Below are 10,309 nucleotides of genomic sequence, written 5' to 3'. Positions count from 1 at the left end.
AAGAGTCTTCAGATTGGGATGAACTATGAGGAACCCGACCCCCACAGTAACTTCATGATCCCTGGTCTACTGGTCTACTGATTGTGCTGACTCACCTAGAACAGATTCTTGGTGACCCCTGGAGAGGATCCTAAGGAGGGTGGGTCATAAGACATCCTTGGGCAATTCGGTCAAGCAATTCTTATTCTTTCTCAAAGATCCCAATATTGGTGGCATCTCTGAAATCCCATGGCCTTTCTCAATGGTCTACAACTGATAAAACCTTCTAAGAGCTAAGCACTCCTCTCTCCCAAGCTTGAAAATACTATCAACATCAAAAATATCACTCCATTGGAATGGGGCCAGTTTCTATGCAGTCATATTTTGTGAGGTGTCTGTGCCACCTTCATATACCCTCTCCCATGGTTTATGTCACTTTGAGAAAAGAACATGACAGTTGAGCAGGGAAAGAATAGGAAAGGGGGCAGGAAGTAGGCATACCCAAAGAAGAATAATGGTGCTCAGATTCCTCTACAGTTTATTGTTACAGCAGAAGTCATGGGAGACAGGAGGGCACTCTCCACACATGCTACAGTGTGGTCAAAGCCTCAGGGTAGGCCTTTCCACCCCTATGCCAAGCCCCAAGCAGCCCAGCCCAAGCTTAGCTCCTCCCTGTCCCACTCTAGATACACACCTACAGCTTACCAAAGTTAGTGCAGCCAAATGGCCCCAGGCCCCTCCTATTGCCCCAGTGCCAATCTTTACCCCATACACCATCATTGCCCACCACCTCCCATTCCAACTTCCTTTTTACACACTAGATGTTGCCATCACATCTTAAGAACACTAACCCACCAGGAAGTCTCCCTCCGACACACATTCACTCAGGCCCATACCCTTCAGCAGCCTGTAGGGTTAATGAGAAGCCATATCACCTTTGGTAAATGGAGCCCCAGCCCCAAATCCCCTCCCCTTGCAAATATGGGATAATTAGGGAGAGTCTGATAGAGGCACCATGACACTACTCCAACCTCTTATCCCTCATCTACAGACACCTAGATCAAGAAGAGACACATGCCCTCTCCACCTTAACACCAAAATGTAGGAGAAGGATAATTTAGGGGTCTGGGTCCCTAGGAGATATTAGGACATCTCTCCCAGCTGGGGGGAATCACAGGTTAAAGGTCAAAGTTAGGGTAGCAATCAAAGATGAAGGTCATCTCCCCACCTGATCTGCCATTTTCCCTTGCTTACTCCCACCCAATGCCCTTATGCACCTCCCAGGTTAGTTCTGGGGGAGGTGAGGGCTGGGTCCCACATTAAGGCAACAAAGGTCACTCAACAGGAGACCTCCATGGTGTGCCCTGGGGGTCCTGAAGAGAGAGTCCCAGACTCGCTGCTCTGGGACAAGGTGCGAGAGCGGGACCGGTTGCCATCAATGGATGCAGCACTAGTCAGAGAGGCCGTGCGAGACCGGGACAGGCGAGTCATACAGGATGAGGCCACTGTGGAGACAGAAGGATACAGATGTAGTCAGAGAGGAGGTGAGGACTGAGTGGGCTTGGATGGAGACAAGTCAGTGAGCTTGATTTGGCAGACAGCGGTGAGTCCAGGGATTAGCCTAAGATTAACCTAAGACCTTACCCCCTCAGTGCCCATCCCTCCTCTAGTGCAGCAATCCCTTGCAGCTGAGTCCCCATACTCACTATATCCCATGCCTTGCAGAAAGTACTTGAAGGCCTCCGTCAGCTTGCCTGGCTGTGGAAGTAAGGCAAGGAGGAGACAGAGAGATGAGGAGACATAGCTGGAGCCCAAGGCTATGGCAGTGTGGGGATGGGGTGGGTGGCAAAGGACAGAGTTCAGTGCCACTATCCTTTCCCACTTCTCCACCCCACAGACAGCAGGAGTACTCACCTGAGTCAGCTGGGGCTGTCCTCCGGAGTCAGCCATCTGTCAGCAGACAGCCACCCAGAAAAAGTGATGCACAAATTAATCAAATGAGCCGTGCAGAGTTAGAAAAGGGTCTCCCTTCCCAGCTTCTTCATCCCAGCCCCTTTGTTTTTTCCTTCATTCACCTCACTTGCTCCCCTGCAAGGCCCTAAAGGCTTAACAGCTGAATCTAGAAAGGACATATGGCTCTGGACAGGGGCCAGAACACAGGTTACTGACCTTGAGGAACGAGGTCTGGGTGGGGTCCAGTTTTGAGTTACATTCCACCTGCAGCAAGTGGGACGTGGAAAGAATGTGGCTATATTCCCTATTGACCCCCTTCCCTCCAAGGGACCCAGGGACCCAGACCCTACTCCCTTTCCTGTCAGCCCCCTACCCAGTTCCTCTTTACCAGGAATCAAATTCTTTTTGTTGTTGTTTGTTTTTGTTTAGCCGGCTGTGGCCTGGTTGGAACCCACCACCCCCAGAACACGGGGCCAGCGCTCTAACCATTGAACTACAGGCACCCAGCCTAGGAATCAAATTCTTAATGCCCCAAAGTTGATCTCCCTGTGTCAAGCAGGGTATCCCCTTGATAAGGTATCCTTCTGACCACAGCCTGGGGCCCCAGCCCTCCCTCCCTTACTCCTAAATTCCCTACTAACCACTGCATCTTCATGGGGTGCTTGGTCTCCTACCACCAGCATCACAGGACACCTAGAGCCATTGAATAGGGAAAAGGCAGTGAGCCCCTAGCACACCCTCACCTGCCTCTTGCTAGAAGTGCAGCTGCAGAAATGTCTGGCTCCAAAGAGGGAACAGCCTTCTGTTTCCCCCCACTCTGGCCCCACCAAGAGGATTCAAAAGGGAAAAACCTAGAGGGAAGTGATTTGCCAAAGTGGATGGTGTGGGAGGTGACAGGAAACCCCTGGCCAAAGACTCTCCTTCTCAGGAATATAATCACCCAGGGGAGACCCAAGTTGAGGGCCAAAGCTTTATCTCTTAAAGTCTTACTTGAGGGTGACATCACTTCCACGCTCAATATTCAGGTCCCGGCGGCTAGAGAGGGGTTAAAGAGCAGGAATTTCAGATAGGCAATGCTATCCATCCAGATGTATGCTAACTCTCCCATGAGGAAGCTATCTTCCTCCCCCAAATCATAATCAAATAAATATTGATGATTAAAAGTAGAGAGAGAAGGTGGCAGGCAGATCCCAGGCACAACCCCTATAAGTCACCTCTGCCCTAGATCCCTGGTCAGAGGGCAGCAAAGGGGGAGGAAGGGCATAGGACACAAGATCATTTTCTTCTGGGAATCCAAAAATCCAACAGAGGTAAACAAGACAAAGGGAACAGCTCCTCTCCATTCTTCTCACTGACTTTGTCCAAAGCTGCCCCAGTGGCACACCAATCCTGCCTTCCTTGCACATTGCACACTTCTCAGACTCCCCTCTTCTCCTCTGCACTTCCCCATGATGCCCAGTCAGTGCTTCTGTATTTCTGTCACACAAAAACACATGCACACACACAGCCCACCCACTTGTTGTAGCTGTTCCAGTACAGTTCAATGTTATCCAGGTTGGGTGCATGTGTGACGATATCTCTATACTTTTGTACCAACTCAGAATTTCTAGACAGCTCTTCCTGAAGGAGAGAACAGGGAGTAAAATTAGGATGGGAAAGAGAAGCCAACAATTACTGGAGGAAAAGAGGCAAGTCTTCCTCTTTCCCCAGATCCTGTTTTCTAGCTAAGAAATTTACCCTAAGCCTTCAGGTCCCTGCTGGTCCCCTCTACTCCCTCCATCTTCCACAACCACTTACCTGGCTGAAAAGATGTCCCAGGATCATCTCCGAAAGGGAAGAGGTGAGGCCCGTTAGCTGAGGAAAGGGCAGGTGAGAAAGTTCAGGACATTATGGGGAGGAGAAGACAATGTTTTTTTCCAATGAAGGAAAAAACAAAGGGGCTGGAATGAAGAAGCTAGGGAAGGGAGACCCTTTTCTACCTCTGCACAGCTCATTTGATTAATTTGTGTAGTTCAGGACATTATGAAAGCTCAGGACAATATGGGGAGGAGAGGCTCAGGCACAGTGACCTCGCTTTGCTTTCCTGCCCCATCACTGCACCTCCTTGAAGTCCAGAATCCACTTAGTTAAACAGACCCACACAAGGAGAACTCCCACCCTTGGTCTCAATACACAGGGCTCTCCAAACCTTGTGGGCTGCCCAATCCATCCAACCCTTGGCATTGGGATCAATGTTGATGAGGACAAGACCTTCGACTGTGTCTGGGTGGTTAAGCTGAGGGGCAGCAAAAGGAAGGAAATCGGAAACAGGGCAAGGCCTTCTCCCTTCCCCACTGAGCTCTGCCCTCTCTTGGCCTCCCATCTCCCATCAGGCTGGACTCCTGACCCTCCCACACACACTAGTGAATAATACTCCCCTAATCAGTCCTTTCTCTCATCTAGGTATTTTTTATTCCTTACAGCATATCGTGACAGTACATAGGCTCCAGCTCCAACACCAACTCCAATTATTGTAGAGAAACTGTAAAAGGAAAATAAATTTATGTCTCCTGGGCTCCAGTGTCCAAAACCTGCCACAGTCTCTTCAAACTCTTCACCCTCCTTCCTGAGGCCACAGGCACAAAGAAAAACAGGAAGGGGATTACTTTTGAAAGATGCTAAAAAGAAGGTTCCAAGAAGCTAAAGGCTGGCACTGCTGGTCAGTGTAGATGCCTGAAGCCTATCCCTCACTTCCTCTTGGAGAGTTAGTGTCTTGAAAAGGAACACTCATCTACCAACCAACCACCCAGATGCACTGTTTCCCTGTATAGATAGCTCTTTGTCCATTCTCAATTTTCAGGAGCTCGTTCAACTTGTTTTGCTTTAGTTCCTGGTTCCTCTAAAGTAATGGGAAGCATGGAAGTTAAAGCAAGATGTGAAAACAGACACTGCTTTAGCAAACAACAAGGAGAGTGGGGGAAACAGAGGCAACAAAGTGAACCAGAGCTGCTGAGAGCTCTGGTGTTTAGGAAAAGCCAAGCCAGGAACAGTACCCAGAAGCCAGCTTACCCCTCTGAGTGTCAGAGACACCTGGCCCGGCTTTCCCTTCCTTCCCCCACTCTCTTTTACCCACAAGGCTCCCAGTCCACCAGGTTGGGTATGAAGGAGGGAGAGTGGGAGGGAAAGAGACAGGTCTGTCTGGTTTCTCAGAGATTATGTCACTCCTTCTCTTCTTTCTTGATTTTCTGATCAGAGAAGCCCCTCCTCAGCTTGAGTCAGGGCCAAGCCTAGACCTTTCCTTTTCCTTCCTCCATCCATTAGGGCCATTCTGCTGAAATTTTCCAAATCCACCACCCTTCCTTACAACAATCAAGGTAGGAGCATGAAAGAGAAAGTGTATGTGAAGCACTGAGGGCCAAACTAGCCCAAGTTCCAAGGTGGACGCAGGAGTTCTAAAGGTCTCCTTGTGCTAGAAAGAAAACTTTGGTTTGGAGGGGTCTCCAGGCCTCTCACTTTAAGTACTGCAGGATGCAAGGGATCATGTCTGCCAGCTGGTCCAGAGATGGGTACTGATATCTGGGGAAGAGAGGCATGTCAAGGAACATTCCAAACTGCACCCACACACACACCCCCACTTCAGGATGTCCTTCTCATCCTCTCCCAGAATCACCACTGCCCTCCCTTTCCTCCTCCCTCATCCAATCTTCCCCACTCCTGCCCTGAGCCTCAGTCTAGTAAAGGGGTAAGGAGCTAATTTTTACCCTAAAGGGAACACAGGAGCCCCCTCTTCCATTCCAGGGGCATCCACATGAACCCGCACGAAGTTCTGAATGATTTCTTGCATATCCCCGAATTGAAACAGTGGCTGGAAGCAAGTTTTATCTAAAGAGAATCCACATCACCCCAACAATAAGATCAGACAGGAAAAAGTGTCCCCAAGTCAGAATCAACCCCATTCCATGCTGAGAGAAAACTTCTGCCCCTACTGACCCCTCCCTCCCCACTGGGTTCATACCCTTCCCCCCAGCCTCTTTCCAGAAAGGAGTGGGGGGAAGGGCGAAATGAAGGTCCTTACAGTTGAGTCCCACATCATGGTAGGTGAGTATTGCTGGACGTTTGGGTTTGGGGGTGCCATAGACAGTAAAAGTGACAGAGCCATAAGGTGTCTCCACAGATAGAGTCTGCAGGAAAAAAAGTCACCATCAGGTAGGAGTTAGGCTGAAAGGAAATGGAGCCAGAGAAGGAGCATCACTGAAGTCAGGGGGTCGGGTGGGGAGAGACAAAGAATTAAAAATAGGATCAGCAAGAATTTAGGAAGAGGTGACAGTGGAAGATGAGTTTGAGGGTGGGAAATAATAAGGAAAGATTAGAGAGAGAATGGAAGAGGAAGGAAGGAGAGGGGACAGATGGGTATGGGAAAGGACTAGGAAAGGAGAGGAAATGAAGAGAAGAGAGGGAGGTCAGGGCCCTCTCTTCACTGGGGACAGAAGAGGCCTTCCTCCCACCCTGGGACTACCCCCAAGCTGTTACCTGTCCCTGGTCCAGGAGGATTCGGGCCGCTAACTCAGCCTCCTGGAGAGACACACACACGCACAGATACAGAAACACATGACCGTACAGAGTCACAGATGGAGAGACAGACACAAAGAGAAGTAGGCAGAGACATGGACAGAGACCAAAGACAGAAAGATTGACACAAAGAGACATGGAGAGGATGAAGGTTAGTGCAGTGAAGACAAGGGCATGGACTCCCAACTGTAGCACATGGGGAGAGAGACTTCAATAGAGGTGGAAAAAGTAGGGGTGTGGGTTAAAAGGAGATCAGCTGACTTGGGAGGTCAGGAGGCAAGGGCAATGCTTAGAGGTCTGGAATTCTGGCATGGCAGTCAGAGGGTCTCTAATAACCTTGGCTGCCTCAGGTGTCTGTCCTGGCAACAGTGGCTTCTCCTCTGTGATCTGCACCTCCTGCAGCTCCGCCATTGTGGCCTGGTAGGGTGAGGAAACAACACTACTGGGAGATTGTCTCCACACCCCACACCTCCTCAAATACCAGGCTTTCTCGCTTAGCACAAGATAACGCAGGATGCAGAAGGACCTGGGACAGATGGCCTTTCCTGCCCCAGCTCCATTCCCAGACAGTCTTGGAGGAGGGATTGTGGAAGAGGAATCAGGACACTTCTCCTTTTCAGAGTAGCCATCCCACCACCACACCTCCAGATCCCCTCCCTCCTCTGTCTTGGACTGAAATACCAGGGTGGGGCAGCAGTGCAGCTCGGATTTCCCAGGCTATATTTAGGGGTCACCCCACACTCTCAGATAGAGGGTGAAACTCATAGCTTAGTGACTGGGTACTCTAAAGGTACCAAGGAACAGAGTAATAAAAGTTCACAATTGACTATGACCTTCAACTAAAGCCCCAAGGTCAGCAACTCAAAGGAAAAGGGGCTAAAAGTGACCAAAGCAACATGACAAATGGGAGGAAGGAGTAAACAACCAAAGAGGAACAAGTGTGTCCTATAGATCCGTGCCTCCCTTCCTCCCAAGCCTCTCCCTCCCAACTATGAATAAATTAGCATACATCCAACGTTAGTGGGGCAGAGGAGCAGGGCACCTGGAGAGACCTGCACCAGAAGCACCCTGGGGGGTGGGGTCACTTACTAGGCTCCTATTGGCTGGATGCAGTGGGATTAGGGGTCAGGGTTTTCACTCCTCCTGACTCTGGGGTCTGAGAAAACACAGCCATGAGGTGAATGACATGGCAGACAGACCCTGGGTCTTCTAGGGACAAAGAGCTTCAGCCAAGACCCAGACTCTCTCGGGGTCACTAACCCTCCTCGGGTCACTAACCCTCCACAATCGCTACCCCTGAGTCCAGAGAACACCACCTCTCTAGGCTTCAACTAGAATCAATATGGGCTCAAGTGGCCTGTGGGGCAACACAGCAGGTATCAGTCTGGGCTGGGGGAGGAGAGAAGGAAGTGATGATGTGGAGTAAAGAGCCTGACTGTGTCAGAACCTCTAGATTCTAATCCCGGCTCTGCCACTACCAGTGTGACCTTGGCCCAATTAGTTACTACTCTTGGCCTCAATTTCCTGTCTGCAAACCAGAAGGGGATAAAGAGATCCCCAAAATTTTTGACAGCTGCCTAGTTAGATGGGGGTAGCAGAACATGAGTGTTTCCCTCCATCATTTAAAAACAAACCAAAAAAGAAGCGTCGTGCCTGCGCTTCTCCCCTCCACCTAGTCTCTGCAGGTCCGGAGAGCAGAGAAAGGGAGGCGAGGGCAGTCCCGCAATCTCCTCCCAGTTTCCCCCGACGGCCCTCGAAGGCAAGCGCCAGCTGGGAAGGGATGGGTGGGACGGATGGGACTGGCTGGACTCAGCATCCAGAGCCTGTTCCTACTAGTCCCTGTGCTCCATGCATGCGTGGAAACCGACACCTCTGCGCGGCCCCCACGGTGTGCCTTGGACTCTGGACGGAAACCTCGCGCACACCCCAAACACGCCCTGCTGCTTGCAGAGCTTCAGCCTTTGTGCACTGCAGCCGAGTGCCCCCTCCCTGTGGACCTCTTCCCGGGAGCCGTCAGATCCAGGAGATTGGGATCTAACAGCCCACCGGCCCAGCTGGCGCCTTCCAGGCCCCGCAGCCCTACGTCTGCCCCTCCCCCTACCTGCTGCCGCCTCGGCCGCTTCCACCTTCACTTGCCTTTGACTCGGGCCCGCCCCGGCTCCGGCTCCCCACAGACCCGCCCCCGGCCCGCCTCAGCCCGCCCACCAGCCGGCCGCTCCCGGTAGATCCGCCCCGGACCCCCAGTAAACACGCCCCCCTTTTACCCCGCCCCAGACTGCACTCAGGGAGGGGCTGTGCTGGGGGCGGGGCTGAGGTGGGGTGGGGGAGACTGTAAGGATAGCAAACCTCTGGGTGCTTCCAGGCTCCGCTGCGTTCCCCACAACATCCTACCCCCACGGGGCGGTGTGGGGTGTGCGGGGATCCCTTAACTCTGAGAGGGAGCTCTCGGCTGCCCTAGACACCGCCCCGATCCATGACCTGGATCTGCCTTTCGCCTACAGACCCAGGGTGGGGGACAGATATGAGGGAGGCAAACCCGGGGTAAAGACACCCCACGACTTCGACTCCACCCGCCCGTAAACTGAGAGCTATGTTAAGGAAGGAGATGGTGGGCAGGCGTCGCGCCAAAAAGGCGGGGGTCTTGCGGGCTGGGAGGGGTAGCTGTGCCGGCACCGAGTGGCGGGGGGACCTCGAGGGCGCTGGAGTTCCGACTCCCGGGCGCCCAGGGTCTGGTACCTCCTCTCTATGCTGCGTCCCGACGCCTGCACTCCGGCTGCTCGGTGAGAAGTTGGACAACAAGGCGGGGAGGGGGGAGCGGAGAATGTGGGGGGCCGCTATAAATAGAGGGCAATCGAAGGAGGGGGGAGAGGATGACCAACAGGGACTCCCGGGTCAAGGCCTCAAAGGAGGCGGGGGAGGGGCCGGGGACCCCCCAGAGGCTCTGACTCCTGGGTAAACAGGCGCAGGGGCGGAGTTAACCCTGCGGGGGTGGAGTAGGGGCTTGGGGAGGACGCGGTGTCCCGGGCTGGAACCCAAGAGACCCTGTGGCTTTGGTGCTAACCCCTCCCAGTCCAGCCCAGAAAAGGAGGGAGAGACCAGCTCAGACTGGCTGAATCGCAATACCCAGGCGATGGTCTCAGGGATTGCCGTCTCTCTCTGTTCCTGAGTGGGTTTACCACCCCAGCCTTCACACACATACCCCAGATGCACCCTCCCTCAGCCCCTCAGAGGAAGGCTCCCTGGAACAGAATAATTGATGTGGCTAAGGAAATTTGAAGTTGTCTTAAGCAAAAGGAAACCAGATTGAGTTTCTCCCCCCCACCCCCCTTAAAGCTCCCCCCATCCCAGGATCATCCCCACCCCATCCCCCCTTCAGCCTGGTTCCTGAGTTGCCATTTTGGGGGCTGGGCACCAGGCCAGTTAAGAACAATGGCCGATGGAACTTGAGCTGCCAACTGCAACACTAGCATAGACTACCCCCCCAAGACCCCCAAATTGTCCTCCCCCCTCTTGCCTGGGAACCACCCTCCCACCACCACCCTCACCACCCGCAACTCCCCTCTCATCCAAGGAACATCAATGCCCCTTTCATCCCCACTTGGCAGGGTCTATTGGAAAGAAGAGGCCAAGAGGGAGGTGGTGACCCAGAGTAGGAGAACTGGTCAGGCTCAAACTCAGCCTTCAACAACCCCAAATGTAAGGGCTTCCAGTATATCCCCCAATTTGGAGGACTCTTTTCTTCTGTTCCCTTCTCCCACTCCCTTCATAACTTTTTCCGCAGAAACTGGCACAGAAGCTGCACACCCTGGCTCCTGGCCTGGTCTCCTCT

General features: G+C 52.7%; 1 protein-coding gene across 10 annotated transcripts; it reads right to left on the bottom strand.

The window, feature by feature from the left end:
- Positions 1 to 500: 500 nt before the first annotated feature.
- NDRG2 (NDRG family member 2) lies at positions 501 to 9,270 on the bottom strand. Of its 10 annotated transcripts, none has more exons than XM_012813545.2 (17): positions 9,217 to 9,232; positions 7,570 to 7,636; positions 6,817 to 6,897; positions 6,442 to 6,483; positions 5,987 to 6,092; positions 5,673 to 5,793; positions 5,425 to 5,487; positions 4,393 to 4,453; positions 4,121 to 4,207; positions 3,730 to 3,786; positions 3,449 to 3,552; positions 2,923 to 2,967; positions 2,574 to 2,625; positions 2,149 to 2,196; positions 1,894 to 1,929; positions 1,686 to 1,737; positions 501 to 1,484 (listed from the first exon to the last, which is right to left on the bottom strand). In XM_012813545.2, the coding sequence occupies exons 3-17, from the start codon at positions 6,889 to 6,891 to the stop codon at positions 1,318 to 1,320; spliced, it is 1,116 nt and encodes a 371-aa protein (XP_012668999.1). In that variant the 5' UTR covers positions 6,892 to 6,897; positions 7,570 to 7,636; positions 9,217 to 9,232; the 3' UTR covers positions 501 to 1,317. The 10 variants fall into 10 exon arrangements, with proteins under 10 accessions (XP_012668999.1, XP_023364554.1, XP_012669000.1 ...); XM_023508786.1 differs by lacking the exon at positions 9,217 to 9,232 and adding an exon at positions 8,582 to 8,658; XM_012813546.2 differs by lacking the exon at positions 7,570 to 7,636 and having other exon boundaries at positions 9,217 to 9,269.
- Between the last annotated feature and the right edge of the window lie 1,039 nt (positions 9,271 to 10,309).

This window comes from Otolemur garnettii, unplaced genomic scaffold (assembly GCF_000181295.1).
Source record: "Otolemur garnettii isolate 467f Iridium unplaced genomic scaffold, OtoGar3 scaffold00276, whole genome shotgun sequence".
NCBI classification, from domain to species: domain Eukaryota; kingdom Metazoa; phylum Chordata; class Mammalia; order Primates; family Galagidae; genus Otolemur; species Otolemur garnettii.
Note: the sequence above shows the minus strand (reverse complement) of the source record. Positions and strands in the feature narration are given on the sequence as shown.